This window comes from Ixodes scapularis, unplaced genomic scaffold (assembly GCF_016920785.2).
Source record: "Ixodes scapularis isolate PalLabHiFi unplaced genomic scaffold, ASM1692078v2 PGA_scaffold7__128_contigs__length_106722199, whole genome shotgun sequence".
Taxonomy (NCBI): domain Eukaryota; kingdom Metazoa; phylum Arthropoda; class Arachnida; order Ixodida; family Ixodidae; genus Ixodes; species Ixodes scapularis.
The window spans coordinates 59,789,738-59,814,985 of NW_024609882.1; the positions used below are offsets into that span (position 1 = coordinate 59,789,738).

Sequence of the window (25,248 nt, forward strand, 5' to 3'; positions counted from 1 at the left end):
TTTAACGTCTAACTCTTAGTACTGCAGCAGACCATCATGGCGGCTCTCAAAATATGTCTGCTACCTGGATTCCCGAGTAAGTTTTTTCGCGATAATTCTGCGCGTTAGTAATAAAATACACTAATCCCATGCCACGTAAATCCAGCTTCAATCTACGATTGTAACGTTGTTTGCTTCACGTGCATCCTATTTTTTCTTAGCTTCGTCGTGGCAAGGACAACCGTCGGCACTTGAGGTGTCCTGTTTTGTTTTTTTCCCCCCATAGAATCAACCTCTCTAGGACCACGCTCTGCAAATTATAGTGATCATAATTAAACGAAAAATAAAATATAAAGCTTTTCAAGGTTGGCGTCATACGGTCCCACAACACGCCGACTTTGCACAGACGATTTCTGTCGCAGGTAGTTCTATTTCGGCACCAGTTTGAAACGACCTTTCTAGAGGACATCGCCACACGACGGAACTTACAAGCGCGGTACAACAGAAGATGTTTAATGAAATAGAAGTAACAGTTGTATTGGTCCAACGCTCGAGTTGTGTCCGAGAGACCGTGCTACAGGGCAGTTATTCGACGAGACTGCACCCGGACGAGCTGCAACGACGCGGCATAGGAAAGAACGAACTCTCTTAGACCACAAGCCTCAGAATTTTGAGAAACAAAAACCTGACTCCGTTCTGCAGCTTCGAACTGGAAGATTACTATACTTGGGTGCAACGTTCTGTGGCAATGCAGCCAAAGCTATGGGTGCACGTGCTCTGGCACACCTTGAGCGTCGACAAAAGCTGTGCATGCGGGCTCTTCAACTGGATGACGGGTCTCGATTTTTAGTTTCTCTCACTAGCAGTAGCGGAAGTCTAAAGCGTCTATGACCGCTTTACATGCCTGAGAACACGTTATTAATTCTCCCGATCCCGAAATTATGCCACTGTTACTCTAGTCTGTTGCAAGTTAAGAATAGCAAGGCAGGCTTCTCCCATAAAGCCCTCCACTCATTCCGCTTCAATAGAGCGAACGCTGGAAAGGAGGAAACCACCAATCATGCACGTGAAAAGCCCCGTGGGAGGGGCTTGTCCTGATATTCTAAACGTGCAAGAGACATACATACATTGAAGTTGAACGCGGGAACCCCTGTCGACGAGCAATTGCGGTTCTTGAATGCCATGACGTTAACTGAACATTTGCTGTTGCTCAAACTGGTACCTTGTTACCAACAGGTGATGCCACATACTGAGCTCTACTTCAGAATCATTTTAGTTCCCCGTGAATGTCAACAGCTTGCTGGTATCAAAACATAGGTATTCTTGCTTAATTTTCGTTAAGCTGACGACGGGGCTTTTACTTGTCTTCAGCCGAGAGGTGGCAACGTGCAGCACTCATTAGAATATTGGGCTGTCAAAACTCTGCAAGTCTGCCTTTCTACAGAATGCACTGAGAATGGGCCGTCGTAACCGTACAGATAATGTAACAATCTAGAAGGGGAGGTTCGACGCGTTTGGGGCGGCGCATAGATGCGGACATCGCTGGTCCCAATTGGCAGTTCCGATGGGCCAATATCGCTGGCAGCGCCTTGCACCTTTTTCTCTCTTTGATTGGGCCTGTTGACTGGTAGCATTGACCGCACTGCGACATAAAAAAACAAAACAAAAAAACTTCTTTAAAGTGCGTAGACATATGTCACAAAACAAACTTTCCCCCAAAAAAAATATATTGATTAAACTTGAAGCCTGAAGTCCCGTTTTGAGTTAGCAGTGATATTCTGAGACGGGTGCCCATTTCAAGGAAAGGTTTGAGCGTCTGTTGGAGTCTGAACCCGTTTCAAAGGAAAGCCACTTGGGGCCCACGCAGGGGCGGGCAGGGCCGCTGCAGCCTCCGCCCTGCCAGCCACCGACGGGGCGAGGCGGCAGTGCTCTGGGACCGTCTCCAAGCCCCCCGTCGGGGGCAGCGGTGCCAAGTTGCCCAGCCTGCGGAAAGGAACGGGAGGGCGGAGCTCCTTCAATGGCGTCGTCTGCACCGTCTTTGGGTCCAACGGCAGCCTGGGCACGTCCCTCATCAACAGGCTCGGTGAGACTGAAGCCGCTGTACGGGGCGCTTTCACCGGGGTGTCCGGAACGCGTCTTCGACCGGTGCGTTTAGTGTCCCGTCCTTCCCGGTCATCAAATGCAGCCCCAAACTGGCGGCAAATGATGTCCCAAAAGCCAGAGTCTAGTCCCGTCAAATGTCGCGATCCCGGCAATTGTTGATAGAAGTCCCGGCAAAAAAAAAAGAGCAAACGCAAGTGTCGCTGTCATCGCGGAGTCTAATCTCTTGGCTGCTGAAGCTGCTGTGGAACATCGAGCTTCAGCATGGAGGAAGGAAGCTTCCAAAGGCGACGCGAGGCCAGCAGAGATGATGCCAGAAAAATGGAGGGGCACGCCCCCAACGATGACCAAAACCGAGAGTTGTTATTGGATGAAAGGGAGAACCGACTGAACAGCTGTTGACTCGGCTCTCCTTTTCGTCTGTTAGCGTCTCATGGTTTTGGTTGTCCTTGGGGGCGTGTCCCTCCAGACTTCTGGCTTCGCCTCTGGTGGCCTCGTGTCACCTCTGGCAGAAGATGCTTCTGCCACCTCCACCACCGCTGCTGCGACACTGCCAGAATCGCAGCAGGCGACGGCGTGACACTTCTGTGAGGTCGTTGGGCGGAAATCGAGGGACCATGCTTTACGACACGGTGAAGGCAACGGTCGAAGAGACGTTCTAGGAACCGTGATTTCGCTTGGCATATTTCTGACTTGAAATCTCGTTGAACGTCACATTGGTTAACTTTTGCAACATGTCTTGCTATGCGCGGAGGCAGCGTTTTCGTGATTGCTCGAGTTTTTTCGTGTCGAGATCGACTGCACCAGCTAGAGTGGCAACGACACTTCATCCATCTTGTTGCTCGAAATTATTGTTGCCATTTATCTGAAAGGGGCACTAAACCACTCTCTGCGATAGTCTTTTTATGGTCATAACTCGATCTATGGGTTTTAAGCATCCTAAAAAGACGAACATTACGTTCATGCATGGTCGATTTCTCTATTAAAATTGATATCAAAGATTGATTACCTTGAACTATCGCAGACACCAGGGGGCGCTACTGGACAAAGAGAAGGGCTTTTCCTCGTCCAACAGTGCCCTCTGGCATTTGCGATAGTTCCGATGCATCATCGTCGTCTGCATGCCTAGAGCCGCTTTAAGAAGGCGCTCGCGTTATAAAAAGAATGCACTATCAAACTGGCACACATAACGTTGAAAGGTTGAAGAACATTCCTGTTCATCAGACTTCAGTCCAAGATCTACATTTCGTGAAAAGAGAGTAAAACATATGTTTCGCCAAATACTCGACACTCCGCAAGGCTGCTTTCTCCACAAGCGTTTTGGGTAAATTTCGTGCACGTGACCCCTTCTCCGCCAGGGGCGGAGGCAGGTATTTCTAGATAAGGGGGTCAGGTGTTGGATCTGCGTATCATATGTTTAAGCCCCCCACCCGTTTCCACGCCCTTAATTTTTACACATTCAGAAATCAAGAGGAGGGTCAGGACATCCGGACCCCTCCTCTGAATCTGCTCCTATTCTCCGCCAACGAAGAGATGACAGTGAAGGGAACAGAAATGTGGTACGATGGCTCCTCCAGAGACATCTGTGGACAGGAACGGCCTGCTTGAATTCGTTGTCTGCACTGATGACATCGGCTCATTCTGCAAATTGTTAACATAGCATTTTTTGTAAACCCCCTCTTATCTGTAAAACCCTGACTCCTGGGTTATTGAAAGGACACTGACACCCCCCCCCCCCCCCCCCAAAAACTTTTTTTTTTCATTTTTTGCCAGGCAATTTATTATAGTGTCAGAATACTACCCAATTAATATTTTGCTCCAGAGTGACGTATATTTTTAATAAAGCCAAAAAACACAACTGCTTGAAATCAAAACCAAAACCCCTGCATCGCACAGTGGAGAGGAGAGAGTGAGTGGCGGAAGTCACGTAACTGCAACCGACCATGCAATTTTTTAAAATTTTTTTCTTACGTGCGCAGCAGACAAAATATGTTGCGGGATCTGTTCGCTGTGCGATTCCTTTGCAGTTATGTTTGTTCCGCTCGCTGTTCTGTACTTCAAGATGAGTTGTTTTGTACATTTAAGTGTTGGCGATTACTAGTGAGCAGAGGTCGGCATTTTAGGTCGCCCTCACTCACCCTCACCCTCACAGCAACACTCACCTAAGCCCCTCACTCACCCTCACCCTCACGGCTACACTCACCTTCAGCCCCCCACTCACCCTCATCCTCACAGTCACACTCACCTTTATTACGATGATGTCACGGTGTTAATCTCTGATTGGAAGATATAGTGGGTACGCAAACGTAGCATCATCTGCTTGTTGAAGCGGTGGCTACCTTGCTTTTATGAGAGCTGTAGAAAAATCCACTGGTTCTTTACAATCAAGAAATCAGCCCTTGAGGAAGGTCTAATCCAGAAACGAGTAAATCTGTCGAGTGACTCTTCTTTATCTCTCTGGCCAATCAGGGAAGATCGGCACTCAGCTGATCCTGCCGTACAGATGCGAGTTCTACTTCATGCAAAGGCTCAAGCTCTGTGGAGACCTGGGACAGATCCACTTTCAGGTGTGTCTGCGCTTTTATTTCCTGGTATGGTGCATACGGAAAGAGGGCATTGCTGCTAATTGAGGCGGTAGCTTTAAGATGTCCGAAGGCAGATGTGACATTCTTAGAATAACTCTTTTGTACAAGTTGTAGATGCTGAAATCATTTCATCCATCTGAGCTGCCTTGACAGTGGCAAACAGCTTTAAATTGTTTTGACTATTTTAGTGATGCTACTATTCAGTGGCACGACAGAAAGGAAGTTTTGGAGCCTCTTCCCCCCAAATGGTCTGGCATCCTCTCTCTTCACACCAACTTCATAGCCCCCTCCCCAACAACAAAATGTCCAGCTTTGCCACTGGTGCTAATATAATTCTTTTATACTTTATCTAGAGAAGGCACATTTGCTTTGTTCCCATATACAAAATGTTTCACTGAACGTTGGCCAATATTTTTGTGTAGGAACCCTGCATCTCAGAGAAATAGCATTCGTTCCATACCGATAGTTACTGTAAAGGGACCTACTTTTTAAGACACGTGGCATTTAGGATAACCTGGTGTGTGTTTGTCTCGGAAAATGCATTTTTAATTACCAGTTAGCAACTTTCTGGGCATCATGGGAACCTACTGAATTCGAGCATCCGCCTATTTCGCAATAAGTGCCCACCTCTCAATTCGAAAATGCGACAAAATTCGTTGCACTTTTGAGGATTTCCTTTTTCTAATTATCTGCCTTTTTGCTCTACTAGTAACTTTTTGTGCATTGCCACACTTTCCATGTGCTCCAACTCTTTCCAAAATTTACCAATTTAGTGGTTTTCCATGCCATTCTGCAAGCTTGTAATTAGAACTGTGCATTTTTTTTTTACTATAAAAAATTTAATTATGCAAAACTCAAATAATTGAGTCCCTACTCAATTATCCAAGACCTCACTAAATTGGCCCCTTGGCAGTAGCTTGATATGGTACTAATTGATTTTCCTTGTGATGTATAAATGTATGGGCATAACATGCTTGAAGTAAACTACTATAAATACAATGTACTTTCAAAGTAAAGTACAAGTACTTTTTAACAATCTTTCTCGATCCCCTTTCATTTCCCTATAGAGTGTTTTTTTCTTTTTTTAACTCGTATGCATTGCCCCAGGGTAATCGGGGGGGGGGGAAGTGGGGGGCATCAGTTATTTTAAGAAATTACAGCAAATATTGGATAATGTCAAGTGGCCACAGCGTAGTAGTTTTACTCCCGCTGACAAGCTATTGAATAAAATAAACTTATAAGGCACTTAAATGTATCGGTCTTATAGCCGTCATTACTTCACTTGAAGAAATGATCAGATGACGTCTTGAAAAACGATACCGCGCTTTCACACGACAATACACCCTTTTTTCGTTAGAGGTTGGTGAACTCTTGTACTTGACCTCGGAAGTTGTGTACAGTACTGGGATAGCCAAGGTTCGAGCCCAAGGTCCTTGAAAGAGCTTAATTTCACCGAGCGTTAGAAGGCATGTCCCAGATTAACGTTCTTGTCCCTGTGCCCCTCCCATCAACAATACCGAATTTGTGGAATGTACTTTGAAGTCGGGAGTTGTACTTCCCTCAAAATGTACCAGAAAAAATACTTTCTCAAGTAAAGTCCTAGTTTTCTAAACCTACTTGAAGTAGTGCTTTAAGTAGAAGGTACTTAAAGTACTTCCCAACACTGTTCTTTATATGAAACAGTCACTTGCTATAGAGGTTTTTCAGAAGCAAACAGCAACAAAATCAGATTCATAGATCATCAATGTGCTAGACGTTTATGTAGCTTTGTATTTATCTTGAGCTTTTCAAGACAATGGAATATTACAGTCAAGCCGTGAGGCAAATGGTGCCTTGCTTGAAACATACACCCAAAAATTCTAGTCTCTTCATTGTCTGATATTTGCATCACCTTTGTGCAGCCATTCAACCTCAAGGACGAGCTGAGCATTGCCAAGGCGATGAAGTACTCTAATGTCGTCATCAACCTCATCGGAAAAGACACCGAGACCAGGTGAAACCTGTCGTGGTTCTGAAGGTGCCTCTGTAGACCGCAAGGTAGCGCTTTAGAGAGACATGACGGGTGCTTCTTTGGAGCACTCCATGGTTCTTGGTGGCACTGGTACCCATATAATGTTAATGGCCAACCTACCTTTATTAGCGTAAGCGTGCTTGGTCAGCTCGTGTGAAAGCAGTGGAAGCTTGCATGCCTTATCTCACACCTTGCCGTATTTGGCTGTCAAAGTGCACGCACTGCCGTGTCTGTAGCTTCATTTCACTGCCAGTATGGCGCACTGGACGATTGCATGTTAATCTTCATGTGGATTGCCACTGTACCTCGTTCCGCTTCATCTCAGTGGTGACAGCTTCTTCATGCATTCATGTTTGAGGACTGCAAAGTCCACAAACTCGAACACATGAAATCTTTGGTGAGTTTACGGAGTCCACAAACCCACAAAAAGTTTTCTCAAACAGAAGGGTGGCCCGAAAGCATAAACTTGCACGCAGCACAGCGCACTCCCACGAACAAAGAATCTGCATAGCTTCAGGGCCACGCCCTCCTTTCTAACTGCCGTGACATGAACATAGAACGTTCCGGCAGATTTTCACGTTGACCTTTAGGCAGGTTCTTATAGTTCTATGGGACATAGTTCTTTGAGACAGCTCTATGAGACATAGTTCTATAGGACATACCATATCTACTCGAGTAATAGCCGCTCTGTTTATGAAGAAAACCTGAAGATTCGCTTTTCCACATAGCACGCAGATTGCCAATCACTGCGATCGACAGCATGATTCCAGCTGTTTACAGGACAGAGATAACGTCTTTGTGCAAAGATACCATTTGTGAAGATTGAATTTATATGGAGAATCATGTTCTCGATCTGGTTATTCGCTATGTTATTTATGCACAACGCAATTATTGGATGTATATGTGTTACGTGGGAAAGTAGGCGCAGGGGCCTTGTTCATAAATAGTGCGACTATTATGAGTAAACACGGTAATTATGAGTAAACACGGTAGTTCTACAGGACTGGTCTGTGGGACACACCTTACGACCACAGTCTTTAGCCGGATCTGGTCTAAAAACTTTCAGCTATAGGATAAACCAAACCACCAGTGACATGCTTCCGGTGTGGAGGTGTAGCTGATTGGATATGGCGCAGAACCTAATAAGATAACTAGAGAGATATTTCTTATTCCGCAGAAATCTCGCCAAGCGTTTAAAAGGCTTCGCAGCTCCTTCCAGCATTTCGAGAGACGGCGCTGATAACTGGTCCCCATGCTAGCATTTCCAGAAATGCGTCCAAGTTTGTCGATGCACATGAGATAGCCCACCCCATGCTTACGGCTACTGCTGCACGGAAGCCTAACGGTCCAAACGGGCAGATGGCGAGACCGAGAGTCGGTGAGATTGGGGGACTAGTGGCATCACCTGTCGTAGCCACCTGTAAAGGCTGGTTCTTGCATTTGCGTTTGAGTGTCGTGTGACTGCTTACGATGCAAAAACACGCTGGCACCCTCTACGGTGTTGCTCTGGAGCACTTTTGACCTGCCTGTATTACAGCGTCAGCTGTTAGTGGCCCGTTCCCCAATTTTTTTACAGCATGAGCGTAAACGAAAAGTTTCCCCACTAAATTTGGCGGGAAAATGGACGTTACGTGACCTATGCACCAATTCAGTTTTCCCGCTAAATTTGTCGAGAAAACACATCACAGCCGTAAAATAATTTTTTCACTAACAACGTATCGACGTTAAATCAGTGTAACATCATTTCAATAACAGATCACCGTACGGCACACGATTAGTGCAGTGTCAATCGCTTGTCATCATCATATCGTTGAATCGGCAGCACAGCTGATGCTGCTTAAAAGGATCACGTCGTGTGATCATCACGCAATTCTTTTACCTATCAATCTCTCATTGTGTGCTTGAAATATCTCTGACAATGTACTATAAAGAACCATTTCCCGTAGATATTGCGTAGATTTGATCTCGCGAGTAATAATGCAAAACCTTCAGCCAAGTTGTATGTAGTTTGGTAGTGTTCCAGCATTATTTGATAAGTGGCACCGGCGTGCGAGGACATTCCCTCGGCTTAAGCTCGTCCCTCGTCGGAATGCAGTGCCCCTGAATGCAAGGGCGATATTTGTCCGAGCTGTTGAAACCCTTCTCGCTTGGATCTGCCCGTTTCCGAGATTGTGTCCCGCCTGCGAGAAGAGCATAGAGAGGCTCGGAGAAAAATGGAGGAGGAAACCTTCTGCGGGCGGAAAATCCTTTCACGGTTTCTCTAGTGGTTTTCTCCCCCTACTGTGTATCATCGGCAAGAACATTTACTCGGCGAGAAATGGCAGTTTGCGAACCAAAGGCATCTAAGTAAGGGCCAAATGGTTCTGACCCACTTCAAATAAATCGAAAAGATCAGTAGTGCAAGCTCCGACACCGTAAAATATTACGGATGTATGGCAAGGCAATGCATTTGTTTCGTGAAAATATTGAAGTAAAAGCTTGGCTTGATCGGGAGATCAAATAAAAAATAGTTTCTTATGGTTCTGATATTTCAATGTTGTTCCCAAATAGAAGCACGTCGCTGTACTCTAAATCTGTATCAAAACAGAAATATGGCATCAAAACTTTTTTTTTGAGGGGGGGGGGGGGGGGGGTGGGGCAATTGTTTTGTGACTTATGTATTCCATCCAAGCACTTTAAATAAACATTTTTTATTAAAACGGCAATTTAGGCAAGTTGGTTCACAATCACCTAAAAAAGCGACGAAAAATATGCACGGAGAAGAAAGTGGACAATATCAGGGGCACTCACGACCAACGTTGGCAATATAGATCTGAATGAGCATTTTGCCATGGCTCTATAAGCTATAAAGTTCTCAATAAACATCAGTTGTGAGTGCGCCCCGTGTCATCCACTTTCTCGTTCTTTGCCCTTTTTTACTAGGCTAACAGTTTTTAGTTGCATCCTTTGATTGTTGACCTGGAACCCGCGTCCCGTGCAGCAACTTCCCCTTCAGCGAGGTGCATGTGAAGGGTGCCCAGACCATTGCCCGCATTGCCAGGGAGAGCGGAGTGCAGAAGCTCATCCACTTCTCCGCGCTCAACGCCACCGAGAGTCCCCGGCCCATCATCAAGTTTGGGGGCTCCAAGTTCTACGCCAGCAAGGTGGGCCCCCACCCCGCCCCTGTCTCCACTCACATCCGTTCCAAAACCCCAGGGTGGACGGCACTGGAGCATCACAAAAACAGCGCAGAAAACGAAGGACGAGTAGAAGACTGGACGGAATAAAAAAATTTGGTCAGAACCAACCATGTTGCTGTCTAGTTAAGCGATCAGCTGCGAAAACAGAATTTTTAAGGAACCTAATTCGTGTATAGGTCACGTGATATGGAGTGAGGTGACGTCACTTTCCTCGCTAGATTTAGCGAGGAAAATAAGCAACTGGAAACATACCTTGGAGTGGCCCGGAGATCCGAAGAAGGCTAATCGCTTTAAGAACAAAACAAATTAGTTGTAAGTTGTTTCGGTAGCAATAGCGTGATCTGCCAGAGTAGGCAACATTTTTAGTGCCCACTGTGGACTAGAAATTTAGCTAGTGGAGTACGATTGCTAGCCTGGGGCCTTTGACGTGCGTCACGCAGTAGCGATACACGACCGCATCCCTGTACGATGCTCGTCCAGATGAAAACGGGCGGGAGTGGGGACTGGGCCCAGAATCCCTGGGTGTTGTAGCGTGAGCTTTTGGTCCAATCGGTCACCAATCCCTCTGGACGGGACAAGCATGACTTTCAACCAATGTTTTATTGAAAAGATAAAGAAAAGGGTTAGGTTCAAAATTAAAACTAAAAGAAAAAGAAATTACAAAAATTTTGAAGGCAAATATGATACAAATGTAGCTGGAGATTTTATAAAAAAAAAAAAAGGTTTGAAATAATCATTAATAAAAAATTATTAAGAAGACTAATAAAATTTAAATGTTAAAGAGTGCAGAGACAAAAAGAAACAAATGGTAAATTATATTGAACAACCTTCATTTATTAAAAATTCAGCTACATTTGTATAATATATTTTTTTTTTCAAATTTTTTTGTTTTTCTTTTTTGTTTAAGTTCTTAACCTTGTCTTTTTCCACCTTTATATCTTCATTAAGACGTCAGTCAAATGTTGCGCTTGTCATGTTCAGTCTTCTACTTGTCTTTTGCGCAAACGTTTTCTCTGATGTTTAACCGATGAGTTCGACTGGAGTGTTTCTAGGGCTCACTTATTGCACACGTGACAATTTCTGTTATCATGAAAATTTCTGTTATCTTTGATTAACATCAATATCATTGATGTTAATCATCGAAGGACGAAAGCTTTGTACTATTTATCTGAATTAATGATTGCAGTTTTATTACATCCCTTAGGGCTCGAATAATGCGTAAATTTGGGTGCTCCATATTATTCCGTTCTAATATTATTTCTGCAGAATATGATACTTGGTTTACCTTTGGCTTCGCACCTAAAATAACCATTCACAACAGTTCGTACCGTAGCTTCATCGGTTGGCAAATGGTTGTCGTGCATGGTACTTCTACACGCAATGGCTTGTTCTGCATTTGAGGGAACCAAACCTGCCGTGCAGTTGATGCTAACAAAAGGTTACACACAACTAGGAATGCAAAGTAGACAATCTCTTCTGATGTACATGCCAACGCATGAATCTTAACATATAATATTTGCAATGCTAGGAATGAAAATGAAGTATGTGGTTATGCCCCAAAAGATCCCTTTGCTGGTCCAAAACAAACTTTTAGCTGCTCCAGAAGGTGTTCCAAAACAAATCGAACCAATCGCATCGCCATTAGAATCATAAGGGCTGGTTCACACATTTGCGTCGCGATTTCTTTGCCAGCTCTGAAAGAGAAACACCAAAAAACACCAAATCTATAGGAAAAAGAAAAAAAACGAAAAAACCAGACGGAACATTTCCGATATCGGAGAAATATAAACCTCGAAAACGCGAAGCCCTACTTATAATATTATCTGAATTATTTTGAGCCCACGGCGAGAGAATAATGCATTTAAAAAATGTACCGTTGCGCCGCCGATTCCCGACGGTACACGCTTGCATTTGGTGCAGGGGTTCGGATTCGGCGGAAAAGGGGCTATTCTTTGGGACATTGCACTATGCACCAGAGCAATATTCTTTGTTGGAAGGTCTTATAAACCCCCACGCAGTGTAGCCTTGGGGGCTAAAACGAAATCAAATCAAATGTTCTCTTCTTCAAATCGGTTTAATCCTTGGCAATCTCCTTACCATCTTTCTTTGTATGTTCTAGCGTACCTTTATTTAGTACCTGTTTGGTCGTCTTCTCCCCTTGCCATGTCACTGGTACTCTCTGGCCAGATTCGTCCCTCATGCCATGGAGTCTCATTCAGTCTATCATCTACGAAAGCAGACTTCTCTTTACCTTTTCTTTTGTTGTGCCGTATGTTGTTGTCTTTGTCGTTTGTACGAAATATGTCGTACTAGTCTGGCCGTGAAAGAACTCCTCGACCGCTCTCGCATTTCTTTTACGCGTCGGTCGTTCGTTTAAAGTTGACGTTCCTCATCGTCGAACCTCGGCCCAAAACGTTTCCTTCGTACCTAGAACATTCTTAGAGTGGAACCACCAGCCCATATTATTAGTATCAATATCTTCAATAGGTATTAATAATTACTTTCGTGTAAGTGTCCCGCAACTGCATTTTACTAATATTTTTATTTGCTAATTTTTTATGCATACTAATATCTTCGCAACGCTTTGGTTGTTTTTGTTCAGTGGCTGGGTGAGCAGGTGGTACGAGAGGAATTTCCGGACGCCATCATCTTCCGGCCGGCGGACATGTACTCCCATGAGGACCGCTTCATCCGCTACTACGTCAGCCACAGTGAGCGTGCCAGCACTTTCGTCCTGGCAGGACGGTCCCACCACTGCTTAGACGCGAGAGTACAATCGCAGATAGAAACATACACTTGCGTGCAAACTATAAATAAACCGTTTAATGAGGCAGGCTCCTGCCATAAACTAAAACAGAAACAAACTAGATTCTGCAACAGCGACAAATGGGCGACCTACTGGGAGCAGTGTGGTGCCGCTTTTTTTATGCACGCGCTGCTTTCAGGAACGTTCTATGCCAGAACACGCGATGATAGACCAGGACGAACTGGAACTTTCCAGAAGGGACGAGAGAAGAAAGAATTTGGCCGGCGGGGTTAGAAAACCTCTTACTTTCGCGTGCCAGACACGTACGAAGCCGACTTCGCCATGCGGGTGCCAATAGCGCATAAGGGTCCTGTCGCACGGCAGTCATTTTGAATAGCTATAAGACGGTTTTAATTTATTAAAAGAAATAGAAAAGGACATACCGTATTGACTCGCATAATGAACGCACTTGCATAATGTACGCACCCGCCACAACGGGTACCAATATTTGGACTTTTTTTTTTCCCTCGCATAATCAATGCATTTCCAATTTTTGGCTCCGCGAATCTTGAATTGCATCCAACTTAGCTAGCCACCAAGCAAATTTTCTTTTGCCACTAAGCGTTCAGGCCAAGTCAAGCCAAGCCAAACCGTTCTCGTAATGGCCGCAAGTACGTAGTTGCGGTAGTTGCGGAAGTGATCAACCGTGAAACCAAGCGGCGCGCAAACTTGACGAAGTTTGGGTCAAGGAATTGCCCAGCTCCGGACATTCTTCGCCTATCGTATGCATTGATGTCAACAAACATGCCGTTGTCTGTGGTCTGCTTTCGGACCGTAAAATCTTGAATGTTGTTAGGCCTAATTTCACATACTCTGGGTAAACGCGTTTATTTAATCCATAACAGAACGGCACAGCGTCTCCATGAACGAAACTTGATCCGTGGGAGCCGACTCGGGGGTTGGAAGAGTTCTTGTACGCGTAGTCGTGGATTATACCTGAGCGCGCCACCGGATACTAGCAATATATATAACCTAAGAATGGTCGCTCTCCTTTCCGTGCTGAATGAGCTTCATAGGGCGATTTTCCTTCTGCAAAAGGCATGCTGAAAGCACTTTAAAAAGGTTTGCAATTTATAAAGCATGGTTACTGTGGCGTGCCCCCGACCATCCGTGGGTGCACTTCCATCAGTTGAGACGTGCCACAGTACCTTGCCGTGTCATATTGGCACCTAATGTGACATTTGCACGAAGTGTGTAAATGCAAAAATTTTATCCTGCGCAATGAACGCCCCCCCCCCCCCCTTTAAAAAAAAAAAAAAAAAAAATGTGTCAATTTTTGAGGAAAAAGAAGTGTGTTTGTTGTTCGAGTAAATACGGTAATCAAAAGTAGCTTTGCTAACATATTTCTTCGGTTGAGCGGCAGCTGCCGACCTTAAGCGGCCGTCGTAATCAGTTTGTAATCAGCTGACCATGATCGAGTTACGAATCCCGGCGCCTGATTTTGGTCGAGGAGAGAATGAGAGCATTCTCTGCCTCCAATAGGACACAGTGCCACAGCTTCTGAATAATAAACCACTGAGACATTCTTGACTCGCTCGCAAGTTGAAAATGAGGCAAAATTTTTAAAAGACCATTTCCAAGTTGTATTTTGGGCATTGTTACTAATGAAAATAAAGCTATGTTCTATGAAAATAAGGGCTACGTTCACCAAATACTAATTAGCGTGAAAGTTCCCGCAGCCTCCGATGCGCTTGTCCTTAGTACTTCTTCATCTACTGCTTGATGTCAGCTTGTGTACCACAACGGAACAACTCGAGGTTTGCAAAAAAGTGAGAGTTGTTAAAGAGACTGTGAACCGAAACTTGGATTTCGAGAAAACACTGCAAGAGACGTAGGCGGGACGCTACAATCCCTACAACACTACTCGTAAAGGGGTGTCCAAACAGGACACTACAAAACGCACGACTCCGACAAATCGTGAAAATCGAAGCGGACGCTTTTATTTTTACGATTTGTCGGAGTCGTAAAAATTTTTGCAGGAGTCGTGAAAATTTTCACGATCACGACTGCTCTCCTCGCCTCCTCCACTTTTCTCTGACGTCACACGCCACCTGTATCTGGCTCACCTCGCCAACGACCTCGCGTACCGTTGTTGCCTCGGCTCGAAGGCCAAGGGGGTCCGGCTTCGGGTGGATTTGGGACATTCCTGCGTCGAAGGGTGCGTTTCGCTCGCCTCGGATCTGCTTTCTTTGTCGAGATTCACTTTCGTCGTGACGGCGTCCGACGCGGTTCCGTATTGTGAGCGGAGGCCTTGAGCGAATGACCGACAGCCAACAGAGCGTGTGAGTGGCTCTCCGGACCCACGTGATAAGCAGAGCAAGGCCGCCGTGGAGGAAGCGAGGGGGAGATTTGACGGAGGGAAGTTTCCCCCCGGGAAGAATTGACGGAGGGAAATTTCCCTCCGACGGCCAGAAGCGGATCGCGGCAGAGCGCGGCACGATTTGCCGGAGTCGTGAGTTTTGTAGTATCCTGTTTGGACAGGCCTTAAGGCGATATCTCAAATGGACGGCCGTATTTTTGGAAAAAGAGGTCGAGATTGATCCAGGCCGACGAGGTGCGTGACGTGAAGATACTTCGTTTCCTCCTCCCTTCGCTTCGCTCCCTCAAGGCGGCAAGGTGGAAAAGACGCGAGGTCGTTCCCTCTCCTTCTCGGAGAAACATGACGTCAACATTCCTGCCAAATGCGCCTCCTTTTCTTGAAAAATACGGTCATCCGTTCGAGATATCGCTGTATGAGTGATGTTTTGGTGTTAGTAGCATCCCGTTGCATGCTTTTGCCGTGTGTTTTCGGGAAGCCAGATTTCGGTTCAGCATCCCTTTAATGGCTTTAAACGTGAAATAACGGACAATGGCAATTTCCACCCTGGTCCGATCTCACTCTGACGCGGCGCTTGGTTTGTAGCGGACGATCAACTTCTTTTCGACCTGTTAGCGTACAACGTACAGTGTTTTCTCGTCTTATTTTCGTTTACAAATGGCGCTTCATAGCTGACAAACCGCATTCTTTGCTCGTGTCAGCGGACAAACCGTCTAAGAATGCTATTTTCTTTTGCTCTACGAGAAGATCTTTCTCGGTGACGAAAATCATACACCTGGAACGAGTCTTTGACTGGTGCGTTTACCGTCCCATCCCGACCTTGCGCCGCAAGTTGTCCTCAGGTGGCAGGAAATTGCACCACGGAAGCCAACGTGTCATGCTGTCGGATGTCCCAATCATGGCGGTTTGTCATAGAGGTTCTGGCAACAAAGGCGAACAAATGCGAGGGTTGCCGTCGCGGCGGCGCTTTATCTAGCGTCTGCTTTGGTTTTTGTGGACTGCCTGGCAGCAGAGCGACCCACGGCAGAACAGGCGTCTGCTGCGTCCACTACTGCTGCTCCTGCATCGCCCGGATCACGGCAAGAAACCACACAATGCTTTTTTGGTGCCACGGGGCAGAAATCGACGCTTTAGAAGACGCAGTAAACAATTGAGTTGGAGACGCGCCCCAGGGGTCCAATTTTGGTCACCGCAAGAATGAGATCGAATTTATCTCTTGCGGAGCGAGCGAAAATAGCGTTCATAAACGGATCATCCGCTAACGTGAGCAAAGGACGTGGTTTGTCTTCTACAAAGCGCCATTCGTGGACAGAAATAAAACGAGAAAACGCGGTACATCGTCTGCTAACGATCCGAAAAAAAAGTTAATTGTCTGCTACGAACTGCATGCTGGTGAAGTGAGATCGAACTCGGGCTGAAATTGTGATTGTCCGTTATTTCACGTCGAAGGCGACCGATAACCCGCGCTTCATTCGCAAATATCAAGTCGTTCCACTGCCGTACACAAGCTAACATTTACCGGCGGATGAAGGAGTACCGAGGAAAAGCACATCTGAAGCCGCGAGACCTCTTGCTATTTGTACGTCGGTGAGACGTCTTCACCAAAGTATTGTCCAATTGTGAACTCCCGAACGAATAAAAAATGTTGGTTGCTTATGCGCAAGCTGTGGCACCACATCCAGTCAGCACCCGGGAACGCTTTCGGTCTCCCTTTAACCAAAATCGGACCCCAGGTACCAGGCTTGAGCAATCAAAGTCTGAATGGAGAGATTTGCGTTTGTGACGTCGCGGCTGCAATTGTGCCACGCGTCCCAGTTCGCAGGAACTACGTGTTGATGCCACTCTGGAACAAAGGCAATGGCATTGTGAAGCAGCCCGTCTTCGCGTCGGACGTGGCGGAAGGCGTGGTGAACGCCATCTTCGACGACAACAACGCCGGGGAAACATACCAGGCTGTGGGGTGAGCGATGGATGCCTCCTCTGTTGCTGCTCAAAAGTGTACGGTTCTTTGCTTTCCGTTCATGCTGAAGAACCTATAAAAATAAAGTCAGAGCCAGTTCTATCAAGACCGGGGAAACTCGAAAAACCCCGAATTGGAGCTATAGCTGAATGGGAAAATATTAACCTAAAAAAACACCCCCCCAATTCAATTAAAAAATAAACCCCTAGAGCACGGAAACCTACATAAAATAGGGTTGTCTCTTTTCGGTAAATACAAATAATGCACTAAGTGTTGGAAAAAAAATAAAGTCACTTCCGATTGAAGCGCGTTTTGGAGGCTATAACCATTCGACTCATCTCTGGATAGCAAATCTCAGATGTGGTTTACAATTCGTCGAACATTTGGACTCGTCAGATTCGAAAGTTGGACATTTGCAGAATCTGTAGTAATTAATTTTGACAGTTAAAGAATCAAATGATATTCTCAGCGTAACACATTTTTACATTTCAGCCACTTTATTCTGTTGGTATGTCCTTGAAACGTCGATCTCAAAGAAAGGTTTGCAGCATGTCACTAGTTACCGACGAGATGAGAACGGTGAATGATCCTCTGCTGTTGTTATCCTATTGGTGCATACAGAATTGCTGCAAACCTTTTCAGTTGTCCCGCCTTCAGTGTGAGCATGCTACCTTCTACAACGCTTCGACATCTCACGAACCTCAAACATTCGTGTGTAGCACAATTGAAGGCAACGCACGGTGGAGGCGTTCGAAAGAGATGCCGCTCTCTCTTTGTCGGTGACTCTACTTTTGAAGATCTTTGTGCGAGAGATTGATCAGATTTAATAACATCGCTTTATTACGTCGACGAAGAAAATCCCGCTTAAAATTAACGTCTGCAACTTTGTACCACTTGAAGGCCACGGCGCTACGAGCTGGGCGAGCTGGTCGACTACATGTTCCGGGTGATGCGGCGGGAGGACGGCTACGTCCGCTACGACATGCGTTTCGACCTCCAGTTCCTGTGAGCACGCTCTTTGTTCCCTTGTGTGTTCGTTTTCTGTGCGTTCGTCTTCGTGTGCCTTTTTTTCTTGTTGGGTCTACTGTCTACCAACTGCCCTAGCCTACTAACCTTCTTTAATCCTCTTGTCTCAATGGGACGCAGCATCTGTTTTTATCTGTGTATACTAAAAAGCATTAAGGGTGCAGATCCCAAATCAAGTTAAACGCCAACGTGGCTGAGTCGCAACGCTCAAAATTAGCCGCTAAAGGAAAAACGAGACGTTACATAGTGCGAAGCTGTTAGTGTGAGTGAGTGATCACCATACTTTTTCTGTTCCTCTCGTAGAGCCGAAAGGCTGTCATCAAAACTATACTAATGTTATGCGAAGTGCTCGTTTGGGGCACTGACATAGTACACTCGAGCCCGGTTATATCACACCCGGGTATTTCGCATTACAGTCTAAACTCGTTATAACAGAGGTTGATCTTAACCAAGATTTCGGTCTGTTGTAAAAGGGGTATGTTGTATGCAGATGTGAAGTTGAGTCAATGGTATGTAGACGAAAACCAACCGAACTTCACAATTCGGTACGTTATATCCAAATGTCTGTTGTAACCAGGTCTGTTGTAATGAGCGTAGACTGTATTGTTTATATCGAGCAGTCCAAACATCCCTTTGAAAATCACATGTAAAAGTATAGGAGCATTGTTTTTCTGTATCGAACTCCCATGGCCTCCCATGTGCGCTCGAGGAATTGCGGGCACGGCGTTGTATCTCCTGGTTTCCTTCAGACTGCTTTACCTTGCCTTTGACGTCTTCGTATTCTGTTTTCTTAGCTTTAATTATCTATTCTAGCATATTTTTATTGTTTGTAAGTGTATATTTTGTTGTGTGTGCTGCATATTTTGCGCTCGCTCTGCTGAGATGTGAGCGTGGGATCTTCGAGCACCCTTAGCTTGCTGAAGACACAAGACGCTGCTTTGTCGTCACGAATCCCTTGCCCTTCGAACCTCTGCGAAGCCGTTCCAGCGCTCGGCGTACCCTGCATGGCGCCTTTCAACAACCGCTTGCCCAGCGTTGCAACCTTTCGTTTGCGAGCGACGACAGTTCACGTTTACGGGGGTTCATAAAATGGTCCATTCGAGTCGCGACGACGAACTGCTGGCGCTCGCAGACGGCCAGCAGGTGCCAGTCGCGGAAGGTTACGATGTTGCACGGGTAGTTGTTGACAGGCGCTTCACAGGTGTTCGAAGGGCAAAGGATTCCCGACGGCAAAGCGACGTCCCGCATCTTCAGCAAGCTAACGGTGCTTGAGGGTCGCGCAGTGACGTTTAAGCGGAGCAAGCGCGGTCGGTCAGATTGAGGCGCAGTCGGCTTTCGCGTTGCGATTTTTACTTCGTCGCTCTGTTTACGCTTATAAAATGTGCCCCAACATGTGAAACGGCTTTCCCGAGACTGCACACGGGTCAAATGGACAAGTTTATAGCTCGATAGAGTGTCGTGACAATGGTAGTTCATACTCCCCTCGACAGGGACGTAAGCGGCAGCGTGATGTCTGTCGACGCCTACATTGAAAACGACGAAGTATACAAAAAACACTACCGTAATATCCCGAGTCATCGCCCATCCCCGAGCCATCGCCCACCCCATTTTTTGGGCCAATATCGATTTCCGAAAAAACACCGAGTCATCGCCCACCCCTTCAAATACCCCAGCGCGGACTCTGCGATTCGCGAACACTCATCCTACCCGAATGACGCGGCCGCGGACCTTACAGTTGGAGGACGTCCGTGACAAAGTAAAACGAAGGAGGGAAAGACACTCCTTTTTGTTTACGCATTTCCTCCGTGAGCGACCCCAAAGTGGTCGTGTATCCGTGCGAAAAGAAAACGATGGAGATAACAAAATAAGAACTTGTTAATGTAACCGCAGAGTGTTAGGTCAAAGTCTGTCTCCGCCGAAGTAAGGTTACCGCGAACCCGCTCCTTCTTCCCGCCCGTCGCGACCGCGGTTGTGCAATATTTTAGGCAAAGCCAACGCGTAAATAAAGCTTTGCTGGAACGCCCTACACAGACGTTGGCAGAGCGTCCCAACCCTGCATTGATAGCCTGCCGTGCACGGACGCACGTATGTACGCACCAAACAAGAAAGTTGCGCAAGAGCTTGCAATTGACAAGGCGCCCGACTTGGCCCGACGCCGAAGTATTTGCCAACGCGTCCGCCGGCTTTCCCGCTTTCCCAGCATTGCTCTTGGTCGCTTCTTTGGTCCGCTCGCTCGTTGCGCCTGGTCGGTTTTTCTATTTTCTTGTAGACTTTTCTTTCTTTTTTTTTACTAACTAGGAGAACATAGTGGTGACATTCTTTCACGGAACAAACGTTCGCGCTATATGCAGATCGGCGGTGTTTCTAGCGCGTATGCAAGCAACGGACTTCGCCATAGTAAAATATTCTTTCGTGAGCATTTTTTTCTATAAAACAATGAAACTAAATCGAGTTTTGAGTTTGAAATATCTCTTGTGCATCAGCGCTAGATACGGAGAGAAAAATAGGCGTTTTCCGCTTTTTTGAAGTGTTTGTGCTCACCCACCGAGACATGGCCCACCCCACTTTTTTAATGAATTTCAGGCGGTAGGGGGGTGGGCGATGACTCGGGATATTACGGTAGGTAAATATACAAAAAATACGGCATGCAGAACACTATATACACTCTCAAACAATTACTATGCTGGAATGGATAAAAAAAGAGATAATTAAAGCTAAAAAACGTAAGATTGAAAGGTCAATGGCGAGGTAAGGCAGTCTGAAGGAAGAGCAGCCAGGAGACGGAATGCCACACCCACAATTCCTCAGGGGCAGCATTTGGGTAAAACTGAAATAGGCTGAACAAGGACATTGCAAACGGTCATAAAATAATAGCCCAGTTGAGTGCTTTGAATGGCTTTCAACATACTGCTGGGCACATACCTGCGTGAACTCGCTTCCAGGTGGGATAAACATGCCTGTTTCACTTTGTTCTTCATTCTTCTTGTTCTACCAGAGGCTCGAGATAAATATCACTGCCGGCGTAGGATTGTACAATTTTGTACACGTTTTGGTACAAAATAAAGATTTTTTTTTTTTGCATCCGCTTGCATATACAATATTCCCTTAGTGGTTCCCTCTCCAATGCCTTTTGGATTTTGACTCGTTACAGCACCGTTCCATTAATTCCTGCTCTTTGCACAGGGCTCGAGTCCACTTGCTACAGTCGCTATACCGGAAGTATCCAGCACTGTCTTGGGAAAGGCTCGAAAGGGTGAGTGCTTTTTGGCTTTTCTGGTTTTTGCGTTGAACGTTGACTTTGCGTAGTACTATTGGCAGTATCGGCGTTATTTGCACTTCGAGTAGAGAAAATACTTAAAATGGTGTCATTATGACTTACTCTATGCAATAATAAACAAAATGTATCAGCACTATCAGTGATGTGATTGCTGCGCCAATTGCGCCAAACTGCGCCAAAGAGCTAACCCTGCTACATCCTGCTACAGTTTGCCAAAATATGGGTAATCTGCGCCAAGCCTGCGCCAAAACACCAATTTCGGTCACCTTTCAAGACCGAAACTACACTAAGTACCGTAATTGAGCATGCCTGTGTTGTGTGGTGCAAGCGGCCACCCGACACGAAGTACCATGCATCCTGTCTTGTATGGTTTTCCCGCCGTCTCACGTCTCGCGCTCTCGTGGGTCTCATCTCGGGTCTTTTGTTTAAATATTTTCAACGAAAGACGCGAGTGTGTGCAGACGCTCCGACGCTACCGTGCCGGGTACCTGCCATGCCGTCATGCTGTGAAATGAAACCACGTTTTTTTCTGGTGGAAGTGACTTTGTGAGCTGAAGCACTCGCTCCTGAAAACAATGGCCGTGGGAAAACTATATTTGGTCCCTGCCTTCCAGTCACCGTGGTCGTGCGACGTCGGGTGTTGCCGTCCCCACGTCGCTGCGGATATGGCGCTTTCTAAAACGAAACTAAGTACGGCTGCATGTTCATCAACATTCCTGTTCTTATTTAAATCGTACGTTACTACAAAAATCACTCTTTACCTCAAAGACTGCTGTGACGAAGTATTGATTACGTAAGTTTCTCTCGGTGGGCTTCCTTTCGAGAGGGACCCCAATACATGAAAAATCTGCCGCGAAAGAAAGTTGATGAAGAGAAGAGAGCTAACACAAAGAAGGCAGTGTATGAACGCTGAATCCGCACATCGCGCTTGTTTGTCTCGAGCTCAGTCATTGCACAAAGCGCTCCAAGAACTTTCTGACCCTGGCTCGCGATGTCTTGCATCGACGTGCTCAGGTTCTTTCTTTTTTTGCGTGTTTAGCTTGCACCTGGTTTGGCGGCCTGGCAAGCACGCGCCGCTGGACGTTTTTGTGTCGTATGCCCGACAGTTACATTTTGCACACAATTTTGAGAATCCGTTGGCGACAGAGCAGAGTGGCATATGGTCTTGGTTTCGATAGAACAGCCGTTGTCTCCGCTCGCGCGACGAAGCACGTGCAACTGCAAGCCTGCCGAAGTCGCCCTCAAGTGAATGCGAACGTGATTGCACGACAGAGGCACCAGACGGGATGCTTGAAAATCCATTGTTTTACGTTTGCTTACTTTGGCCGAAAATTTGGCACGTCGGGAACCAGTAAAACGGTGGCAAGCGGTTTTTCGGAATTGCTCGGTAATGCCTACAGCGCTGTACATTTGTGGGATGTCTCAGCACTAAAACTACAAGCAGCGAGTTCCGTTGCAACAAGACGCATCAGAACCCAACAAAGCACGAAGGGCCCTTCGTTAATAGGAATATTTTTTTTTCTAAGAATATTTTTCCCTAAAAGTCATTTTTGCTGCTTCTAAACATTGTCTTGGCTGCTCCAAAAGGCACTTTTGCTGCTCCAAAACACTGTTCTGGCTGCTCCAAAGGTCACATTTGCTGCTCCAAAACACTGTTTTGGCTGTTACGAAAGGTGCTCCAAAATGGCTTAGGCCAATCAAATCACTGCACTATGTAAAACTGCAGTTTTTTTCCAAGTTTAAAATCTAACTGACCATTTTTGAAGCATCTTTTGCATTTCATATACCGTACTACAAATAATGCATGTCAGATCCAGGGCCAGCCACTAACTTACGCTGTACCAGCACTACTTAACAAACTAGAGTGTCTGACTGTAGCACACTGCTGTGTGTGAAATTTTTATAAATAATAGGTTCAGTGCGACTCATCAATTCCGTTGTACTTGAATAGTCGACCAAGGTCTCGTCAGGTGCAAAAAACGATAAAAGCTACGCTCGATTACTGCATTGCGATAATTCTTAGTGTTATTACAGTGAGTGTATCTCCTAGCTTTCATTTCATCGCTTGTCACCGCCTTTTCACTGCCGTTGCCTAGCAGGGGCTCCCTGGCAGGCAACGGCATTTTTAGACGTATATTTATGCTAAAACATTGCTTTCTCAATACCTTTAAATTTTTACTATTAGCAAATTTGCAGGAAGAATACTTCAGTGTCTAGGGCAGATAGAAATATAATTTTTTCTGCAACATGCAGTTAAGTGTTCAAAGCATACAATGTTGAGAGCAGATTCTCCAAAATAGGAATAGGGCATTTTTTTTAACTGGTCTATCGTTTTATTACCTGGTGGCCACACGTTAAACACTGAACTTCAATGTGTCGTAAAACCACTAATAATGTGTCAGTCTCAAAACCACTTTCAACATTGTATTCTTTATATTTTGTAGTATAAGCCATAAATCAGACGAACTGCATAAGCATGTACAGTATAGACCACTTACAACGTATCCGCTTATAGTGCAGGACCGGGTATAACGCGGTTTTTTTAAACCACCGGTTCGCTTCCCATAGAACTCCATGTAATTACATACTGCTTAAAATGCAGGCGCGCGAAGGGAAATACCGGTTACAGTGCGGTTACTGGCACAGCCCGCCGACCGCGCCGACGACCGGAGCAGCGAGCACGCTTCCCTGTGCGACACTAGATAACGGCGCGAGCCGAAACAAGCGGCACTCGCGGGACAAGGAGGTTGCTCGGAGAAGCGAAGAGAGAGGCTTCAGTTGCCATAGCAACGGTAGGACGCACGCACATGTTCACGTGCGTGCGTCCCTCCGCTGCGTTGGAAACAAACAACCGCAACGACAGACCAATCGCAAATCGAGGAGAAGTGTTCGCGCGCGTTGCATGCCGGTCGTGGGCCGGCTGCTTCTATCCGCAAACATGGCGTCGGTTGTGATCGTCGTCGTAGACGGCGTTCATCTCATCGTTCCGCGTAAAAGCGCTATCCTTGACTGTGAATTTTCATTGTGTGTCGCTATGATAACCCAGCACGTACTAGAAGGGAAGACCCACCTACTCGTGCGGCGATGTCGTTGCGGCGCTCTCAAGACGGCAGAAACGCCCGTGTCGTCGTGTGTGTTTACTTCGACTACAGTGGTGATTTCTAAGCATTTGTGTCCTCGAACATCGCCCGAATTTCTTATTTGGCGCATTTCATGCGTGTGCTCAAGTTCAAGGTATTACTGGCGCGTACCGTATGAAGGATGTGAATTTTCACGCGTTTTCATCTCCGGAGAAAAGTGATTAGGGTTAGCAATCCTGAACGCTTGCAACGTCCGTCCGCAACCCCCGACGCCGTTAAAAGGCTGCGCCAGGCAAAAGCCTCTCATTTCTTTCAAAATGTGTGACACATTTGAGAGAACTGTACTAGTCTGGTGAAATAAAGACTTTCCTCAAACTAAGCTTTATTTTTCATCTAACATAAAATAAATTCTTTTACAAAGGTAAGTTGTCTCATGGCATGTATTTTGGCCTGAAAAATTGAAATTTTTGGTTATAACGCAGTACCCCTTATAGTGCGGATTTTCGCGACTCCCGTGACATACGTTATATGCGGTCTACACTGTATAGTTTTATTGTGTTTGGTGTCAAATTAAGGGAGAAAGCTCAGAGACCAGCACACCCCCCTTAACCTCGGTTATTCCCGTCTGCAGGAACACACGACAGACGAGGTGTTCTACGAGCTCCCCACATTGGAGGATCTGAAAGTCAACCTGACGTATGTCGAAGATCGGTTCCCATACGAACTGAAGTACTTCCGAGATGCGGCCTACTACGACCCGGACATTGCGCAGTTCGAGAAAGTGCGGCCGCCCCCCGTCATCCTCGAATGAACGGTCGTCGCCGGCAGGATGGAAAAACTATAGGAATATGTACGGCTGTAGAACGCGTTGTCACATTAAAGGCTGCAGCGAAATTTCGTTCTGGCTGTATGTGAAGTTGTAACGTCC

At 46.1% G+C, this 25,248-nt stretch overlaps 1 protein-coding gene across 1 annotated transcript; it reads left to right on the forward strand.

Annotated features, from left to right (window-relative positions):
- The first annotated feature begins 23 nt into the window (after window positions 1-23).
- Window positions 24-25,218, forward strand: LOC120844772 (NADH dehydrogenase [ubiquinone] 1 alpha subcomplex subunit 9, mitochondrial). Its single transcript, XM_042286366.1, has 10 exons — window positions 24-76; window positions 1,847-2,062; window positions 4,549-4,646; window positions 6,566-6,657; window positions 9,656-9,818; window positions 12,457-12,565; window positions 16,793-16,937; window positions 17,838-17,942; window positions 21,147-21,216; window positions 24,952-25,218. The coding sequence occupies exons 1-10, from the start codon at window positions 37-39 to the stop codon at window positions 25,129-25,131; spliced, it is 1,218 nt and encodes a 405-aa protein (XP_042142300.1). The 5' UTR covers window positions 24-36; the 3' UTR covers window positions 25,132-25,218.
- Window positions 25,219-25,248: the final 30 nt, after the last annotated feature.

Excerpts from the sequence above, each read along its gene's own strand:
- LOC120844772 (XM_042286366.1), top strand. The coding sequence starts at position 37 with ATGGCGGCTCTCAAAATATGTCTGCTACCTGGATTCCCGA. Across the intron at positions 9,819-12,456 it reads CCAAGTTCTACGCCAGCAAG|TGGCTGGGTGAGCAGGTGGT; the intron begins GTGGGCCCCCAC and ends GTTTTTGTTCAG. Across the intron at positions 17,943-21,146 it reads CGTTTCGACCTCCAGTTCCT|GGCTCGAGTCCACTTGCTAC; the intron begins GTGAGCACGCTC and ends CTCTTTGCACAG.